Here is an 18,123-nt window from a genome sequence, read left to right as displayed (position 1 = left end):
GCTAAATGGAAATAAAGTTTTGAAGTTCTTTTGAATTACATTTGTCAAGTCTGTTGGAATTATCGAAAGTACTGTTGAGATTATTGGAAAATTTAGCAAATGGCTAGCTTAAGAAAAGGTGAGTACTGTGTATTGTTTAACATTTTTCCCTATACGGGCTTTTTTTTTTTTACACCTGTAATCAGAGTTTAAGCAAAAGGGAAGAGGGGCACATTTAAAAGTGGACCTTTCATTTTTTGTGCAAGGTCTGATTCAGAGGATTCGATTCACAAAAAAAAAAACAAACACACACACGACCATTTTGTTCTAAAGAATACCAAAACTTAAATTAAACACAGCATGTTACTCCACTATGGTGGACAAAGCAAAGGCATTTTTTTGTATAATAGTTTTTTTTAACAGATGAGCAACTCACAGATACTGGTTCTCACCTCAGGCTGGAGGAGGACTAAATCCATGTTCATTTTATGAAGCACTAATTAGGATTTATGGCCTCATACTGCAGAACACGTTTTTTTGGAGAAGTGGCCATGTCTTCTTTAACAGTTTGTTAAACTGCATGTTGCCAATGTACTGCAAATGACTGCAGATTTACCAGTATATTACCAATTGGGATTAATTATGTAAACAAGGTTAACACCTCCGTTAACTCCATTTAAAAAATTACCGGACAAAATCAGTTCTGGGGAGCAATCTCTTCCTGTGCAATATTCCTATGGAATTCAGCAGTCAATACTATCCGAGTGGAGGAAATAGACATCTTCCCAGAAACTGCTAAGGTCTTTTCATAGTTTCCCTATTTTACATTAATCCATTATACAAGATTAAAGAGACTTCGTAAGAGTTTTGTTTCAGCAAGGGGCTGTGCGATCATGGACTATATTTACATTTAGAGTGCTATATCCATGCACACAAAAAAGAGTGATCATATTTAAAGCTCAACTCCAGGCAGAGCAAATACCAGGCTGAAAATACCTCTGACAAGTTTATCTTGCCGCCTGTGGCCCTTCTGTAAGGATTTTGCCTTATATTGCAATCTGGAACGATTTCCTTGTCACTTTGCTGACAGAAGGGAGGTAAAAGCTCTCCAAATGGAGACACAGACAGACTGACACCCTCCTTTATCAAGTTCCTGACTGTCCAAAAAAAAAAAAATTGTATATAGTCTTTAAAATAAAAGTAATAATTTGCAAAATGAATAGCTTCATAGGGAAAAGTTCAAAGATGCCCAAGCAGCAAAGGAAGCACTAAACTAACATTTCCTGGGCTCCAGACCAAGCACAATTATGTCCTTTTGCCAGTCAGAAACAGGAGCCCCTATTCTTCATATGAATGGGACACCACCTGAAAACACGGTTTTCCAAGAAAAAAAAAAAACATCAGTTTATTAATGCATATACATTACAATTCTTGTTCCTGAATTGACCATCCACACTAATTGTACAATAATGAAAATTAAAAATAAAAAACAAACATTTCCATGATCTGTACAAATTGATGACATCATATTGGAAGAAACATTTTTAAAAAGGGTAATTCAATTGACAGAGTAAAATAAAAGAGAATGCTTATCCTTTACAGTTTAGGTCCACTTTAACATAGTATTTCAAGAAAGAGACTGCTACATTTTTCAAGGTCTGTTGAGGGTGAAAAACTGCTAAAACCTTCCAGCTGTTCAGCTGATGAGCCTGCACTAACCATACATTTCTATGGAATTCAAGGAGAAACAGTAGCACTTTAGAAAATGTCATTAAGTACTAACTGGCACCATGGCACACTGTGGGGCGTCAGGCTGGGCTGAGGAGGCTTGAAAGGCCATCCTGCAGATTCCTAGCATAGGGAAAGAGCAGCCACAGTCGATTCTTGCCATATTCTGTCCCCGAGGCCGCCTCTCTGTGATTTAAAGATTATTTTTAGAAGGAAATTCTTGTGGTTAAAACCATTCAGCAAGGAATGAGCAACAACACTAAAAGACCTTTCCATAACTCTGTCAGACAACCTAATCCATGGCTTCTCGTGCCCTGTAAATATATTTGGACAGGAAGGAATGGACACAAATCCTCAAATTATGTGTTGTCGTACTGTCAAGGCTGTTTTAAGGAGCCCAGCAGCCATCTGCATTCCTGATAAAGGAGAAACTTCGTTTATTTTTATGTAAAATATCCACACATGATGCAAATTCACAAAAACCTGCTACTTACTGAACCAAACGTAGAATTTATAATTATTTTGTGGAAAAAAAAAAAAAAAAAAAAAGTGTACCTTTATGCCTTTGAATACCAAGTATGTGAAAACTTTTGGCTTCCTCATACTGCTTAGCACATATGTGAAACATTTACCCCCCCCCCCCCCCCCCCCCATTGCCTATAGCCATGACCATTCTTCTTCTTTAAAGAAGATTAACTCCAAGGAAAACACTATATTAACGTTTTTAAGAGTGTTAAGAGTGTTTCACACTGCTGCATTGCACCCACCGTCGTGCGGGGTACCCACAATTTCCCTTAGACTTCTATTACATTGGGTGTTTTTGGTGCGATTTTCTGAAAACACTCCAAATATGCAGTATGTAGAACTTTTGGGGCACTTTCAGAAACCACAAACAAAAAATGCCTGATCTAATAGAAATGGTAATCCGCACAAAAGCCATGGGTACATAACTCTTTCAAGGCTAAGTTCATAGTTGCGGACAGGGCCGCTGATAGGGCAGTACAACCAGCCCTGCTGTACCGGGCCCGGGCTCCATGAGCTCCACTAGGGGCCCGGGCAGCTTTAAAGTTAACTTCTGCCTAAATAAATAGAAAGCCTTTTAATCCCATCCCCCACTTCAATTTGCTTACAGGGTGTATAAATATATTTTCCTGGGCCCCATGAGGTCAAGAGAGGGGCCCAGGAGGTGATAGCAGGGGAGGGACTTTATTTCCATTTTCGGGGCGTAGGCACACTAACCTTGTGCACTGTGTCTATGCTGCACTGAATGAATATGTAGTTCCGGCCGCCCTGGCGTAGTGATTCGTTTGTGCATGCTGTGGAATGAGGAAGTGACTGATGAGAGATGGATGAGAGGTCTCAGCAGTGCACAGACCAGCAGCACACAGTGACACTGACAGACTTCTATGGAAGGAAGGTACAGCTCCCAGACTGTGTGCTTATAATCATATTCATTATGATGATCACAGCACAGCATGGACTTTATGGCTCTGTGTTATATGGCTTTTGAGTGCTGACTTTGTTAACTTCTGGCCATACTGATTGTAACACAGTGCAGCCTTAACAAAGTCAGCACCCAGCAGCCATGTGACACAGAGCCATAAAGTACATGCTGTGCTGTGATCATCATAATGAATATGATTATAAGCATGAGTTGCTAGTTCACACTTGTGTTTGGAAGGGGGAAGGGGGGAGTAAGAACATGCAGCTGAGCCATGTTTTTACCTCCCACTACCACCGCTCCCCTTAAATAGCCTTTCAACCAAGCTTTTCAATTAGGTCCGCCTGTCAGCTTTACATGTGGATCTGATTGAATGTTCCATGTAGGTCTATGGGGGTTTGGATGTAAATGGACTTGTGTCCATACACCCTCCTTCCTGCGGGTCTGCGGAGGTCTAGAAAAAAAAAATTGAATATTTTTCCAGAAATGTTATAGATCACAGCTAGCATGATGTAAAAATGGATATGAGTGCATTTACATCTGGCCACCCATAGAGACATTACAAGTCATTCATAGACAGGGCTATTGATTGGCATGATTTTGGGGCCCGACCCCATTGTGGATCAGTTCGGGGCTAGGCACTTCAAGGTCCTATGGGTCCCGGGTTCTGACTTGCAAGAGGTTCAGGACTTCCTGATGCTATGGTCCTCAACAGACATTACCCCATTAGAAAAACACTTGAGGGTTCTCAGTGCAGGGCCACTGATAAGCCAGTACATGAGCTTAGCAGGGAGGGCCCGGGCAGCTTCACAGACAAAATGCACCCCCGCTCATTCCACTCCTACTAGCTTAGGGGGTGTTATATACTACATGCAATTCCAGTTCCCCTTTCTGATTATGGGATGGTGGAGGCGGAGCAGTTGAGGGACTTTTTTTTTCAATTTTGGGCGCATGCGCATTCCCGCACCTGCTCCGCATGTTGCTGGCTGCTGTGCTAAAGTCCCGGATGCCTGCCACTGTGGCTGCCCATTGCCTACCCTGGCGGAGTGATCTTCCTCCGCTCAGGTCCCCACTCAGCAGCCGAGATCAAGAGGCTTATGTGAGGCGGGTGGCAGCAGCAGTGGCAAGGAGAGACAGCTTACAGTGAGCAGAGGGAGCCACACTATATTGTGGATGGAGCACATGTAAGCTGCGGGTTTAGTACGTTTCCTAAGTGAATTATTAACTTTTTTTCCTCCACAGGTTTTTTATTTTTAATTGTACTGCGGCATGGAGAAGGGGCCCTAAGTAAATAAGAATACTTTGCTTTGTAATATAAGACCCACCTAAATGAGTTTTGCTAATTTTAGCTAAAATTGCAGAATGTATTGAAGCCACTGCATCATGTGCCAGTAAAGCAGCATTTTCAAAAGCAATGGTCAGCAATGGCTGATTACAAATTTTTATAATCACTGTATTTCTTTAAGAGACCCTGTCATGTAACAAAATACCCGTGTGATAAGGTTCTGATGGCAGTAACAATTTTCCAAACGTAAAAGAGCAATGCATGTTGTGAGCCTATATATCTCCATCTTCTGCTAGTTATACTGACTTTGCTGTATGCTTTGTACACAGATCAGCGATCTGGCTATTTAGTCTCACTGCAAAGCAAGGAGAAAAAACAGACTGTTCTGTTAGTAAAAGCAGCACATATTACATATAAGGCAGGGTCTGGGGCGGGACCCGGGGCGGAGTTGAGGGTGGGGCTAAAGGGGGCCCCGTCAGGTAGGCTGTACGGGGCCCCATGATTTCTATCAGCGGCCCTGGTTGCGGAGACAGGGGCTGTAGCAAGTTACACCCTAAATATGGGTGGAACATGCTCCAAAAAGGGAAACATAGAAACATAGAATGTGTCGGCAGATAAGAACCATTTGGCCCATCTAGTCTGCCCAATATATCTGAATCCTATGAATAGTCCCTGGCCCTATCTTATATGAAGGATAGCCTTATGCCTATCCCATGCATGCTTAAACTCCTTCACTGTGTTTCCAGCTACCACTTCTGCAGGAAGGTTATTCCATGCATCCACTACTCTCTCAGTAAAGTAATACTTCCTCATATTACTTTTAAACCTTTGCCCCTCTAGTTTAAAACGGTGTCCTCTTGTGGTAGTTTTTCTTCTTTTAAATATGCTCTCCTCCTTTACCGAGTTGATTCCCTTTATGTATTTAAAAGTTTCTATCATATCCCCTCTGTCTCTTCTTTCTTCCAAGCTATACATGTTAAGGTCCTTTAACCTTTCCTGGTAAGTTTTTTCCTGCAAACTTAGCCTTTAAATCCCACATCGCCCCTTCCCACGGTGTGTATCCAAATTTTGATTGAAAGCCTTTTTTCCACAAGACCCGACTATCTTAGACAAGCCCCCAGGAATTAAGGGGCTGTCAGCCACTGTAGCTGCATCCTATGCAGAGCATACAATTTCCACTGAGCCAGTTTCATCTGCATGAGTGTTACTGCAGAGCTCCCCCCTTCTGCACACTAACTTTTAGGACATAGCACTGTTTCCTAGTGAGTTGAACAGACTTTCTAGGTTTTCTGTAGTGGGTAATAATGTGTGCTGCATTTATACAGAAGCAGTAAGGACTATAGAAGGGGAGCTTAGACTAGTCTTATGCTGTGCAGTTTGATTTGGACTGCAAACACATGCATCTGGTGTACAGTCTTCTACTGCTCATTCAGGCTGATTTCACACTGCTCTGTTGCAAAAACATGGTAAAAACGCATGTGCATTTTTACCGTGTTTCCAGTGCATTTTCTTGTTGCTCGACATCAGTCTGCACCTGAGAAAAAGGGACGGGACTCAAAATTGGCACCAAAAACAATAATGGGTGCATTTGATGAGTTTTCAATGCATTTCAATGGGGAGGGGAGTTTTTGCAGCAGTTTTAAATACTCACCAAAAATGCAGCATGTGGGACTTTTAAAAATGCAACCAAGCCGGTGTGAAGAGTTCCATAGAATTTAATGGTCATGTATTTTTCTTCCGCTTTTTCTAACACAATAGCAGAAGAAAAGCAGACCAGTGTGAAAACAGCCTTAAGCAAAGCTGTGTGCACAGCAGCTTGAAAAGACCAAGGATCTTCTTTTTGTCTCTCTCCAGTTTTAATGCAATATAAAATGTAGATCGCTGCAAATTTTAAGAAAATTGCAACTCTCTGACTGGTATAAAATACACTTTGGCCTTAGAACTGCCTTTCTGCTCTCCCCATGCATCTTAACTTGGTTCTTGGGCAGCATGGCGCTGTTTTGGAGGTCCACATGGCTCTAGCACATGCTGAGAAATTGCATTATTTAAGAAAAAAATAAAAAATTCCATGTGGCTTTTCCACCCTCTCTACTGTATGTCTGCATCATAAATAAAAATATGACGTGACTAGACTATGCTTCTTTCCTTTAATCACCAGATAGTTATAGCAAGTATAACGAGAGGAACCAACAAATGACCTTGTAATAGAAATGCAGAGGATCACAGAATTTCCAAAATGCTTTTCATCGCTCCCTTGATACACTGTAGTAAGTCATAGGCCAACAACAATGTAATGCAATTGTCACATTAGCCAGAGGAACTTATTCACATATTCTTGACTTGGGCAGATCTCAGCAGGTACACAATATTTGCACATATTCAAATCATAGTGATGCAAATGTTTATTGCACTTTTGGCTGAATCTAAATGTCCTCTTTACAAATGTCATGCAGAAATTTGGAACTTCTCAACATCTAGAACTATTTTCTAGGTACAAAAAACCCACTCCAGCTTGGAATTGCATATCTTAAATGAGAAAACCCATTTACATTTCTCGTAATGCATTAACAGACTGGACCTATACATGGTCAAGTCCTATATCACTATAATGGATAAAATTGTAGGTCCCAATTAAGGGTCTCTCCCAAAGGCTGTACACCAAAAGGATGTGATTTATGGGCAAGATATTTAGCTGTGGAACCCATGCTTGGTAAAAAGGCTTCTGTAATTTGACCTAAATGGAACAAACGTAGTTTATTTTGGAATGAACAAGTAGACTTTTTGCAACGCAAGCCTTTTAAATAAGATTTGGTATCAAGAAAGAATTATACTGCATAGTATAGTTATGAAGTGGACAGGTATAAAACAAAAAAATATTTACAAGAAAGAGATATCAGCTTGCTGGTTGGAAATTGACTGATTACAATAAAACCAGTTACATGTCTTATTTAAGTCTTGTGAAGTCTTGTGTGTATTTAATGCTGTGAATGAGGTGTGACATCAGTAAACTCATCAGGATAGGAGGTGGAAATGAGAATGCTGTGTTACTCTTTCAGTGAGTCACAAGGAGGCCTTGAGTCACCCCAAACTGTAAAGTTTTTCAAGGAACATAACCTCTTCCCCATCATTTACCCTTAGCTATTTACAACTACAAGTGATTGTATTACATTGGCTAGTACTGCTGTGCGGTCACAACTGTGTTTTTACTGCATGCAATGCACTTTAGCTAATGAAGTTACAAACGGATGCCATTTACATATTACACATCTATTACATACTAGTGACTTTATATAGAACAGAACGATATAAGTACTATTTAGGCGGGGTTCACACTGCTCCGATCCAACTTTGCTCTACGACTTCATGTCTGACTTCCATGCGACTTCAATGAACAGGATCCAACAATATCAGGTCCTTTGAGTCTGGTATGAATCATGAAGGGGGGGGGGGAGCCCCACACCAAAATTGAAAATTACAAATAAAAAACAGCTTGCCCCCCCCCCCCCCCAGACCATACCAGACCAGACCTTTTGGTGTGGTATGTATTTTGAGGGGAAACCCCAAGCCAAAAGGAAAAAAAAAATGGTGTGGGGTCCCCCCAAAATCCATACCAGACCCTTGTCAGAGCATGCAGCACATCGATGGGGAGAAGGGCCTCTTCCCGACAATCCCGGGCATTGTTCGTGGGGGTGTTCGGGCAGGAGGCTTATCAGAATCTGGAAGCCACCTTTAACAAAAGGACCCCCAGATATCGCCCCTCTCCCCCACTATGAATGAGCATTTTACCTCTACCCATTCACCCCCCCCCCCTCAAAAAAAGCAGTAGCTCTAGCGGTCTTCTCGCTCTGGTTCTTCTCCCACCATCGTGGATGTCTTTGTCCTCCATTTCTTCTGCCGGCTTGTGCATTTCAGTATTGGCTGTACCCAACAACTAATATATGATATTAACCATTAAAGAGTGCAGATAAACTCACCAATCACCAAACTGCTATCCTCCAGGAATTGCTTCAAAAGAGCAGGCTTCTTGTGTCAACTCACTGTTTGCCCAACAGATATACTCGTACATGCAGATAGAAAAGGTATGTCCAATTGCACAGCAGAATTTAGGTTTCCGTAGGTCTAAGGCCCTGTAGGTCTAAGGCCCTGTTCACACCTGAGCGTATTTCAGCTCGTAAATCGCTCAATTCTGAAGTCTCAAAACGCGTTTTGTCTCCTGAAGAAAAACGCCAAAAGCGCAAAAAAGTACAAGTAAGGCAGATTACAAGCGTTTTTGTTAGACGTCAATGCCTGCCTCCAAATACGTGCAAAAAACGCCTAAAAAATACCTGAAAAAAAAAAAGCCTGAAAAAAGCCCAAAAGAATGCCTGAAAGCTATAAGCTCAGGTGTGAATGGAGCCTTACTGTTCAGTGTACATCAACCTTCTTCACATGTTCAGAGGCAGTACACAGGCAGGTGATCTGTTTTTGAAGCAATTACTGAACACAAAGTGCTGATAAAAGATACAACAGCAATCGTTTCTACGAACAATGTGTGCATCGTATACACAGTAAAGTAAAATTATTGTTTCATTGTCCTATAGAAAAGGAAAAGAAAAGATTCAACACAAGTCAATGAACACTTCCAGCAAAAGTGATCACTGTTCATTCCATAAACTATATAGCTGTTGTAAACAATAACTGAATTGGCCAATTTTTTGCACAGTATGGGGCTAGTCACTGACCAAAGATGGTTGAACAACAGCAAGCTCATATCAGTAGTTTGCTCAGGGAAGATAGATGGCTGGCTTCCAAACACTACAGTTGGGCATTGCAAGTCAAAGTAGGGTGTTGCTTCATCTGATCTATGCACAGCTCAAATACAGTTTCTTCGGTAAGATTGTGCAGGTATGCCACAGATCACGGTGTCAAATTACACCTTTTTAAAACAGATATGCGATACATATGTAGAAGTGTCACTGGAAATTTTACAGTAATGTTCATTCCTACAACAAATGCTACAAAATCTTTTTTGAAATGCCATAAGTCAACGTTTATAATACATTATCATTCAGGCTTCAGTAGATGCAAGAGCGTTAAACTGACAGTTATGTGTTAGGGTCTTTATTGACTTATTGACAAGATCGGCTTCTGGGTCTACAAACCTTATGTGGCTATAATGAAGGGCTCCCACTCTGCTTACCATTTCTTTTTAATCATAAAAAATACAATAGAAGCTGTATACAAGGACGGGACAGGTTGTCGGGGCCACCCATAACTCCAAGATCGATAGAAAGAGTTCATTGTGTAAATTTTCAAGACCTATAAAAGCCAGGGACTGACTTAGCCCATCAAGTTCAACCACTAAGTAAGATTTCCTGCTATTTTTTCTATGCTATGTTTTTTAATGTTCTAAAACATGGGTGTCCAACCTTTGGCCCTCCAGCAGTTGCGAAACTTTAGGACCCATGAGGCATTTCCAAGGCTTACAGTTGCAAGCATGACTCCCGTAGGCAGAGGCATGATGGGACTTGGTTGGACAAAAGAATAATAGACATGAAGATGTAAATGTAGGAAAACCTGAATATTTTATATATGAAATGGCGGTTTTTGGTCATAAAATGTTAAGTTTAAAATAATTATTATGAAAAAATATTTAATAAATATGACAAATTCTAAATAGATTACTTTAAAACCATCAGGTGGTTCATTATTTCAGTTCTTTAAATTTATGTTTCCATGTTTTATGAATATCTAAAAAGACCAATAAAAGATAAAGCTAAATTCTAAGTGCCTCCCTAATATGTTAAGATTCAGAACTGCTAACTCCTCCAGATGCAGTATGGATGTGTTCCATATTAAATGATCATTCCCACATACATACTGGTGATTGCTGAAGGGTTATGGCAATCTATAGACATCTGTTCTGATACATGTAGGTTCTGTAATCTGAGATCTGCAGGCATTCTTCAGATACAATCAATAAAAAAAGAATGTAAGTTCAACCAGAGCTCACGGTCCACGCTGAAACTGATCGATTGCACAGGATGCACTAGGCACAAAGCAATGCAACAATATAAAACAAAGGATTGTAGACAGGCTAGACTGTAAATGTGAATATAGCATGAATCATAGCAAAACTGAAGTTTAATTTCTAGGTAAAAGCAATAATCCAGGTAAATGTACTGAACTGTGCATGGAACATGAGTCACCTTGTCTTAACAAGTTTAGTAACTGAGGTACTTCTCACTCTCAGATAAATAGACTAGAGGGAAATTTCCCATCCAGTCTAGTACTGCCTCAGCTGAGCAATAATGACTGGCTTGTGCAACAATCAAAACAAAATCAAAGTGATAATGATCCAGAAAGAAACAGTTTAACAAATGAGTTAGGTGCATAGTATGGGGCCTCTAGAGAATCACTCTATACAAAACAAGTACAGTTTAATCTTTACAAACTCAAGCAATGAGGAGTACACTTCCATTGTTTCTCTGATCAACAATGCAATCAGGATAAATAAACCTGAGTACGAGAAAAACTCATAATCATTTCTAAATTGTTCTCCTGTGACTGAAGTTAATAACCAGCTAAAGCTGCATATACCAAGCATGAACAAGAAATAAAAAACAGTATAGACTAAATGCATTCATAGACATCAAATGATCAGCACCCAATAGATGGGAGGTGTTCACAACAGGGCTTCAACTAGGCTATCTTTGGAATACCTTAAAAAGGAGACGTACAGCCAAAGCGTGGCTGTAGTTCTCCTACGGATCACAGGAGCGCAGTTTGTTCTGCACTCCTGGTGACCCATTTTCAGCAGACAGCAGGCTGAAGTTCGCTGGCTGCTGACGTCACAGAGCCGGTCCAGGCTCGGGCAAGATGGCGACAATGGAGTTGGGATCCACTCACATGTCTGGTTTGGCACGTAGCTCAGCCACTTAGTGAGCCGCTGAAGGCCTAAGCAGGCCGCTCTTGCCACCTCCACAGCCCAGTGCAGGGGGGCTTTAGAGCAGAGAGCTGATGACTGACAGTCACCAGCTCTACTCAGGCAGCTGTGAGAATCGAGCGATCTGCAGTGTTAGACTGAGGAGGGAAAAAAAAAAGGCCATACTTCTTTTAAGCTTCATACACACCACTAGTTTTCTAGCTTCTGTCAGACCGGCTTCCATACACACAGGGCTGAATGTCGGCCAGATTCTATTGAACCTGCCGACATTCGGCCTATGTGTACTACTAGGCTTTAGACTTCCAATACTTCCTTGGGTTACCGTTGTTATGAAAAAGACCAATAGATAGGTGGTTAAAACAATCCAGCCTATTGCTGTCTAAGTATGAAAACCTAAAACTTCATATTCCTGATATGTGCCTGCGGTACTATGTACATAGATGAAAGTCTCCTGTTCTCTGTGTATTGCTTCCATTGTGTGAAATCTCTGGTGTTCGGTCAGTCCCTTAGCCTTTTACTGTGAAGCTCAGTGTGCTGTTGCTGCTTCTTCTCCCCCAGCTCTTAAGCAGCTGAGAACAGAGGGTATGTGATCACTTATAAAAAAAGGGAAACATTATTATATTTTTTGCCTTTCATTTCCATTTTAAACTGAATGGGTTGTTTTACAAGGTAATTGTTTACAAATCACTTTAATTGTGTCAGAGATATTCACAGGCAACAGGACTTCAGCTGCACATCTAAAAGTATAAGAGACCTACAGTAAAATCCATAATGCATATGCTATAGTGTCCAGATGGATAGCACCAACAACATCTAACAGATTACATATTACCAGCAAAACCTTCAATGTTAAAGGGGCAAACATGCAAACTCATAGGATACCAGTATACACATTCAAGTATTTGTAAAGGAAAATGGTTTGTGGGTTGGTGTTAACCTAATATAACATTCAATGTGGCAACAGTTGTAGTGGGTCTGAATGTGCAAAAAAAAATAAAATCACACAGATCATGAATTACCTGCACCTATTCCCGCTTAAGACATTTGGGTAGGATTTCCCAAAGAAAAAAAACAAAAACAAAGCTCATTCATTTACATGCGTTTAGCTTATTTAAAATATCTATGGAAAATCCCAGCAACCTAAAACAACGTACTGTAACTGTGATGGCCATAGGTTGCCAAGGTACCATGCTGAAATTTGGCAAGACACAAATCTAAGTCTTCTACAATACAATGTGTACTTATAAATTCAAGCACTGGATGAGTAGGAATGAGATAAGCACTTGTACCTTTTGCATTTTCAGAACGCTTTGGCAAGTCAAGGGTGTCAAAGTTCTTGTCCGTGTCTCCATTCTTTTTTCCTGAAAGCACAAAGCTGTAGGTTATTATATGTTGTTATTTTGTAGTAAAGTAAAGCAGCCCCGCAGGGATGTGTAAAAACAAATTGGAACTCAAGCCAATCAATTTCAATGGTGTCTTTCCCATTTTTTTTTTTAAATGCTATGCAGACAATTGTCTCAGGAATGAATGACTGGCAGTAAAGCTGGGGCATACACATTACTTTGTGTACACCAGCAGAATTAATCAAATATTCAGCAAATTAATTCAATAATTACAGCATTACCCAGCTGAGATGATATATGAAGGGTCGTTGATTGAGAAAAAAAAAAAATTGTAGCTGTTCTATAAAGGGCATTATTCATGTAACATTTTTTATACTGGTAAATGTGTGCAATGAACTTTGGCATCTTTATTATGATGCAGAATAGTATTAATGATAATAATGATTATATTAATGATAATGGTATTATTAAAATTACGTTGTGCACCTTTTAGCTTCACATTTTTACTATGCACAATATTTATATAATTAGGACAAATGCACCTTTTAATTTTGCACTCATAAATTTAAAAGGCATTTGTTTCATTTACTTGCATCAATCTCGATTTTCAAGTGCATATGTATAATTCAATTAATCCTTCCACTGCTAATTGCTCTGAAGAACCTGAAGAATATGGAGCACATGAAGTATAATGAACTCCAATGTATGTAACTAGTCATAATAAGGCAATAGTAGAAAAGTGGACGGTTTAGCCACTCCAAGGCACAATATGTACATATGGCATTGAAGTGGTTTACCGGGGATATGGCTGAAGCCATCAGCCATACTCTCTCTCCCCCCCCTACCATTATTTTATTTAGCCAGCAGCTGGCTCGCTCATGAAAGTGTTCTGTGCGGCTCATGAGCCACTGAGGTATCACCACGAACATCAGCGTGCCAGTAACAATGCTAGCGCTAGACCTCCTCTGTAATTGTAAACCGGTAACCTGTAAAGGCTTTTAAAGCTTTGCTTAAGGAGATTTTTAAGTATGGTAGTGCACAATTTTAAAGTGCGACATGTTAGCTATCTATTTACTCGGCTTAACATCATTTTTTACCAAGTAATTGGGTTATATATATTGTGTTTTGCCTTTTTTTAATTCATTAAAGTGTATTTTTTCCAAAAAAATGGTGTTTAAAAAACCGCTGCGCAAATATGTGACAAATAATTGCAAATGTCGCAATAAGGGTCTCTAGGGGTTATATGTACTTTTCTAGCAAAAAATACAGATTTGAACTTGTAAACAAAAAAGTGCCAGAAAAAGCCTGGTCTTACAAGTGGATAAAGTTCAGGCACCCAGAAGAAATTTTCTATGTCCACGTGCTGGGCCACTCTAAAAAAGACAAACTTAGGACTGCCATCACTGAACACCATCCCCCCACATTCCCGAACACTTCTCCCTTCCCTAAGCAGACACAAAGTCTTATTGGTGCGTCACTATAATGGGCTGCCTTACTGACCAACAAAAATGTGTGGAGGAACCAGGAAGCAGCAAAGCTTTGCCAGTTCACTACGAGCTGGAATTCAGTCATAGCAAAGAAGACTGAAACCTACTGCAGGTTATCTCCTGAAAAATGCACTGCCTACACAATAAAAACAGTCAGTCACTTTAAAATGAAGCCAGTAAAGAGTGTGGGGCCCATGCAACAATGAAAAATGCGACTCACTTGATAAACTGATGTATAGGTCTTGAGGAAAACTGAAAACAGAACAGAAGCCACCCTCTTTTGCCCTGTCATCTGAAGGACTACCTCAACCATGGCTGCTTATGTAGAGCACCCAAGTATAGCCATGCATTCTAGTCAGCTGGTGTGGTTGTCTGACACATTAAAACCAAGGCCCTCAAGTGACACAAGGAGTCTGGGCTCATTCAATTTCGTCTTCAAGTCTGTATATAAATGTCAAATTTAAACACCCATGTAGGACCCCATGATAATTTAACAAAAGCTACAGGGAGAGGTAGTCCAGAAAACTGCATTGACATCGCCAGCAGGAACAGTTTACTGGCTTGTTATGTACTCTCTCTGAATCAGTGTTTTATTTTGCATTTTGGAGCTGATTTATGTAACTTAGGTCCCTTTCACATGGGCTTTCCGATCAGGTCTGCCTGTCAGTTTTTCAGGCGGACCTGATCGGATGCTCCATACAGCCCTATGGAGCAGCGGATGTCAGCGGAAACATCTCTGCTGACACCCGCTACTATCCAATCCAATACGTGAAATCCGGACGGATGGAAACCCTATTTCCATCCTATTATAGACTGCTGTGTTTTAGTTTAGGCCTCCTTGCTAGTTACCAATACATTTCTGTTATGTTAAAGCTTTCACTCATGGTCAAAGAATTCTCATTTAACCCAAACCATATCGGAGATATAAGAAATCTCAAAATATAACTTATGAGTAACATAATTAGCAACCACGAAGGGACAGGCATTTAGATATAAGTTCAAGATATTAAAAATCAATTTTTCATTTCGTACATCACGGGACACAGAGCCATAAATCATAACATATGGGGTGTCCCAAAGCAATGCATCTGAGGGGAGGGGCACACCAAAAACACCGCCATCAGAGCACAAAAATATCTACACGGCTGCCTGCAGAACACTAGGGCCAAATGCAGATTCCTCCTGGGTCCCAACATCCACTCGATAGAAATGAGTGAACGTATGCACCAACCACCAGGTCGTGGCCTTGCAAATATGAGCCATAGTGGCTTGATAGCGAAGTGCCCAAGAGGCACCTACTCCTCTGGTAGAATGTGCCTTTACAGGAAAAGGTGGAACCTTCCCTTCTAAATCATATGCCTGGGTAACAACCTAGCAAATCCAATGAGAAATCGTAGACTTAGATGCTGCCAACCCTTTCCTGGGCCCTTCTGGCAGCACAAACAAGATCTCAGCCTTACGAATCTTTTCAAGTATAATTTTAGTGCACACATTACATTACAAGAGAATGCAAAAACTTTTCCTCCTCCAAGGGAGGATCTGGAAAAAAAGGAAGGTAGTATAATGTCCCGATTCAAATGAAAAGCGGACACCACTTTGGGCAAAAAACCTGGGTGTGGACGTAGAATCACCCTATTCCTGATGAAAAATCAAGAATGGCTCTTTACAAGAAAGAGCTGCTAGTTCCAAAACTCTTCTAGCCGAAGTTATTGCATAAAAAAAAAAACTGTTTCCTGGTCAGAGCAACCAGGGGAACGTGCCCCATGGGCTCAAAAGGCTGTTTTTGTAAAACTGCCAGCACCAAAATGTAAATCCCAAGGACATAATGGTGGTTTCACAGGTGGAAGCAAACGTAACATTCCCACAGACGAAGGTCTGAACCAATGAAGGGGAAGCGATCGGTTCTTGGAAGAAAACAGATAAGGCTGAAATTTGCCCCTAATAGTGCTCAAGGATAATTTCATATCTACCCCTGCTTGAAGGAAATCTAGAATTCTCCCAATGATATATTTGCAGGGGTGCTATTTCCTGGCTTCACACCAGGTAATGTAGGATTTCCAGACCCTGTAATAATTCAATAGCCAAGCCGTCAAATTTAGAGACTGTACAGCAGGGTGAAATATCGGACCTTGAGACAGTAGGTCCAAACGCAGTAGAAGGGCCCAAGGCCCTGTCACTGCCATCCTTTGGATTTGAGCATACCAAACCCTCCTCAGTCATGCTGGAGCCACCAGGATTACTGGTTCCCCTCTAGCTGGATCCTGCGCAACAGACGTGGTATCCGCTACACTGGAGGAAAGGAATAAATCAAGAAATACTCCTTCCAAGGAGTTACTAAAGCATCCACTCCGACTGCGAGTGGATCCCTGGTCCTGAACACAAATCGCTTCAACTTGTTGTTGAACCTGGATGCCAACATATCCATGTCTGGGACCCCCCCAGCGTAAGCAGATTGATTGAAAAACCCCAGGATGTAAGGATCATTCCCCCCGAAACATCTGTTGACCGCTCAGAAAATCTTCCTGCCAGTTCTCTATTCTTGGAATAAAAACTGCAGTCAGGCATGGCACAAACTTATCTGCCCAAGACAGGATGATATTCAGCTCTTTCTGGGCTGACTGACTTTGTGCCTCCTTGATGGTTGATATAAGCCACAGCTGCGGCATTGCCGGATTGCACCCTGACAGGGTGACCCCGAAGCCTGGGGGTCCACTATTTAAAAGCCGGACTGACTGCTCAGATTTCCAGAATGTTGATAGGGAGACCTCTCTCTACACAAGATAATTTTCCTTGGACGATGGTTTCCTCCAGAACTGCTCCCCAGCCGGAGAGACTGGCATCTGTAGTCACCACCTTCCAGGTTACTGGAAGAAAGGATTTCTCCTTCTCCCGATTTCTGGTCACCAACCACCAATTCAGACTCTGACGTACTCTTGGTACCAGAGACATGGACCAGTCCGGAGACTGAACCCTTCCGGTCCATGTAGACAGAATGTTGTTCTGCAAGGGTCAGGCATGGAATTGAGCATAGGGAATTGACTTGAATGCAGACACCATCTTTCCCAATAACTTCATGCAAAGCCCTACAGAAGGATATCTCAGCCTTAGTACACAAGGATATCTCAGGGTTACTACTGACTGAACCAGATCCTTCAGGTCTGTGACCTTTCTTGTTGGCAAGATTATCTTTGCCTGTACTGTGTCCACAGGAAAACCCAGATTTTCCAGACGCTGGACCGGCTGTAATGTTGACTTGGCTAAGTTATAGATTGTCCAGATATCCTATTACAAATATCCCTCGGGACCTTAGAACAGACAATACTGGAGCTAGGATCTTTATGAACACTGTTGGAGCTGTGGCTAACCCGAAAGGCAGGGGCAGAAACTGAAAATGACGGTTTGCTATTGCAAAGCGTAGAAACCTTTGATGAGCCTGAAATATAGGCACGTGAAGATATGCATCCTTGATGTCTATGGATGCTAGAAATTCCTCGCCCTGCAGGGAGGCTATGATTAAATGAATTGACTCCACATGAAAAGTAAGAACGTTCAGAAACTGGTTTAGAGCTTTGAGATCCAGAATAGGTCTCACATCCCCGTTTGGTTTGGGGATTATGAACAGGTTTGAGGAAAAACCCCTGAACCTTTCGTTCTCCGGAACCTCCGTTATCACTCTTTGGGCCCTCAGCTGGTCCAATGCCAGAAAGAAATCTTTTTAGGAGATCTGTCGGTATACTTGACTTTACAAAACGAGGATGCAGGAACACCCGAAATTCCAGTTTGTACCCTTGCAAGATGGTGGAGATAACTCAGTTGTCTTGGATCTTTCCATGCAAACCTTTGAGAACCGAAGCAGCCTTCCCCCCACCCAAGTGAGTGGGGGTGCCCCTTCACAGAGTAGGCTTAGATGAAGACTTGACTGATGTTTGGGCCAA

General features: G+C 41.3%; 1 protein-coding gene across 4 annotated transcripts in view; it reads right to left on the bottom strand.

The window, feature by feature from the left end:
- Positions 1 to 18,123, bottom strand: part of ARVCF (ARVCF delta catenin family member) — a 380,287-nt gene that overhangs the window by 58,118 nt on the left and 304,046 nt on the right. For all 4 annotated transcript variants that reach the window (XM_082268310.1, XM_082268312.1, XM_082268311.1 and 1 more), the window contains one exon: positions 12,648 to 12,719. In XM_082268310.1, coding sequence (XP_082124436.1) covers positions 12,648 to 12,719 — 72 coding nt within the window. The remainder of the gene's footprint in view (positions 1 to 12,647; positions 12,720 to 18,123) is intronic.

Source organism: Pelophylax lessonae, assembly GCF_965119305.1.
Source record: "Pelophylax lessonae genome assembly, chromosome: 1".
In the NCBI taxonomy this organism is placed as follows: Eukaryota; Metazoa; Chordata; class Amphibia; order Anura; family Ranidae; genus Pelophylax; species Pelophylax lessonae.
This window is presented reverse-complemented; position numbering and strand designations above follow the sequence as displayed.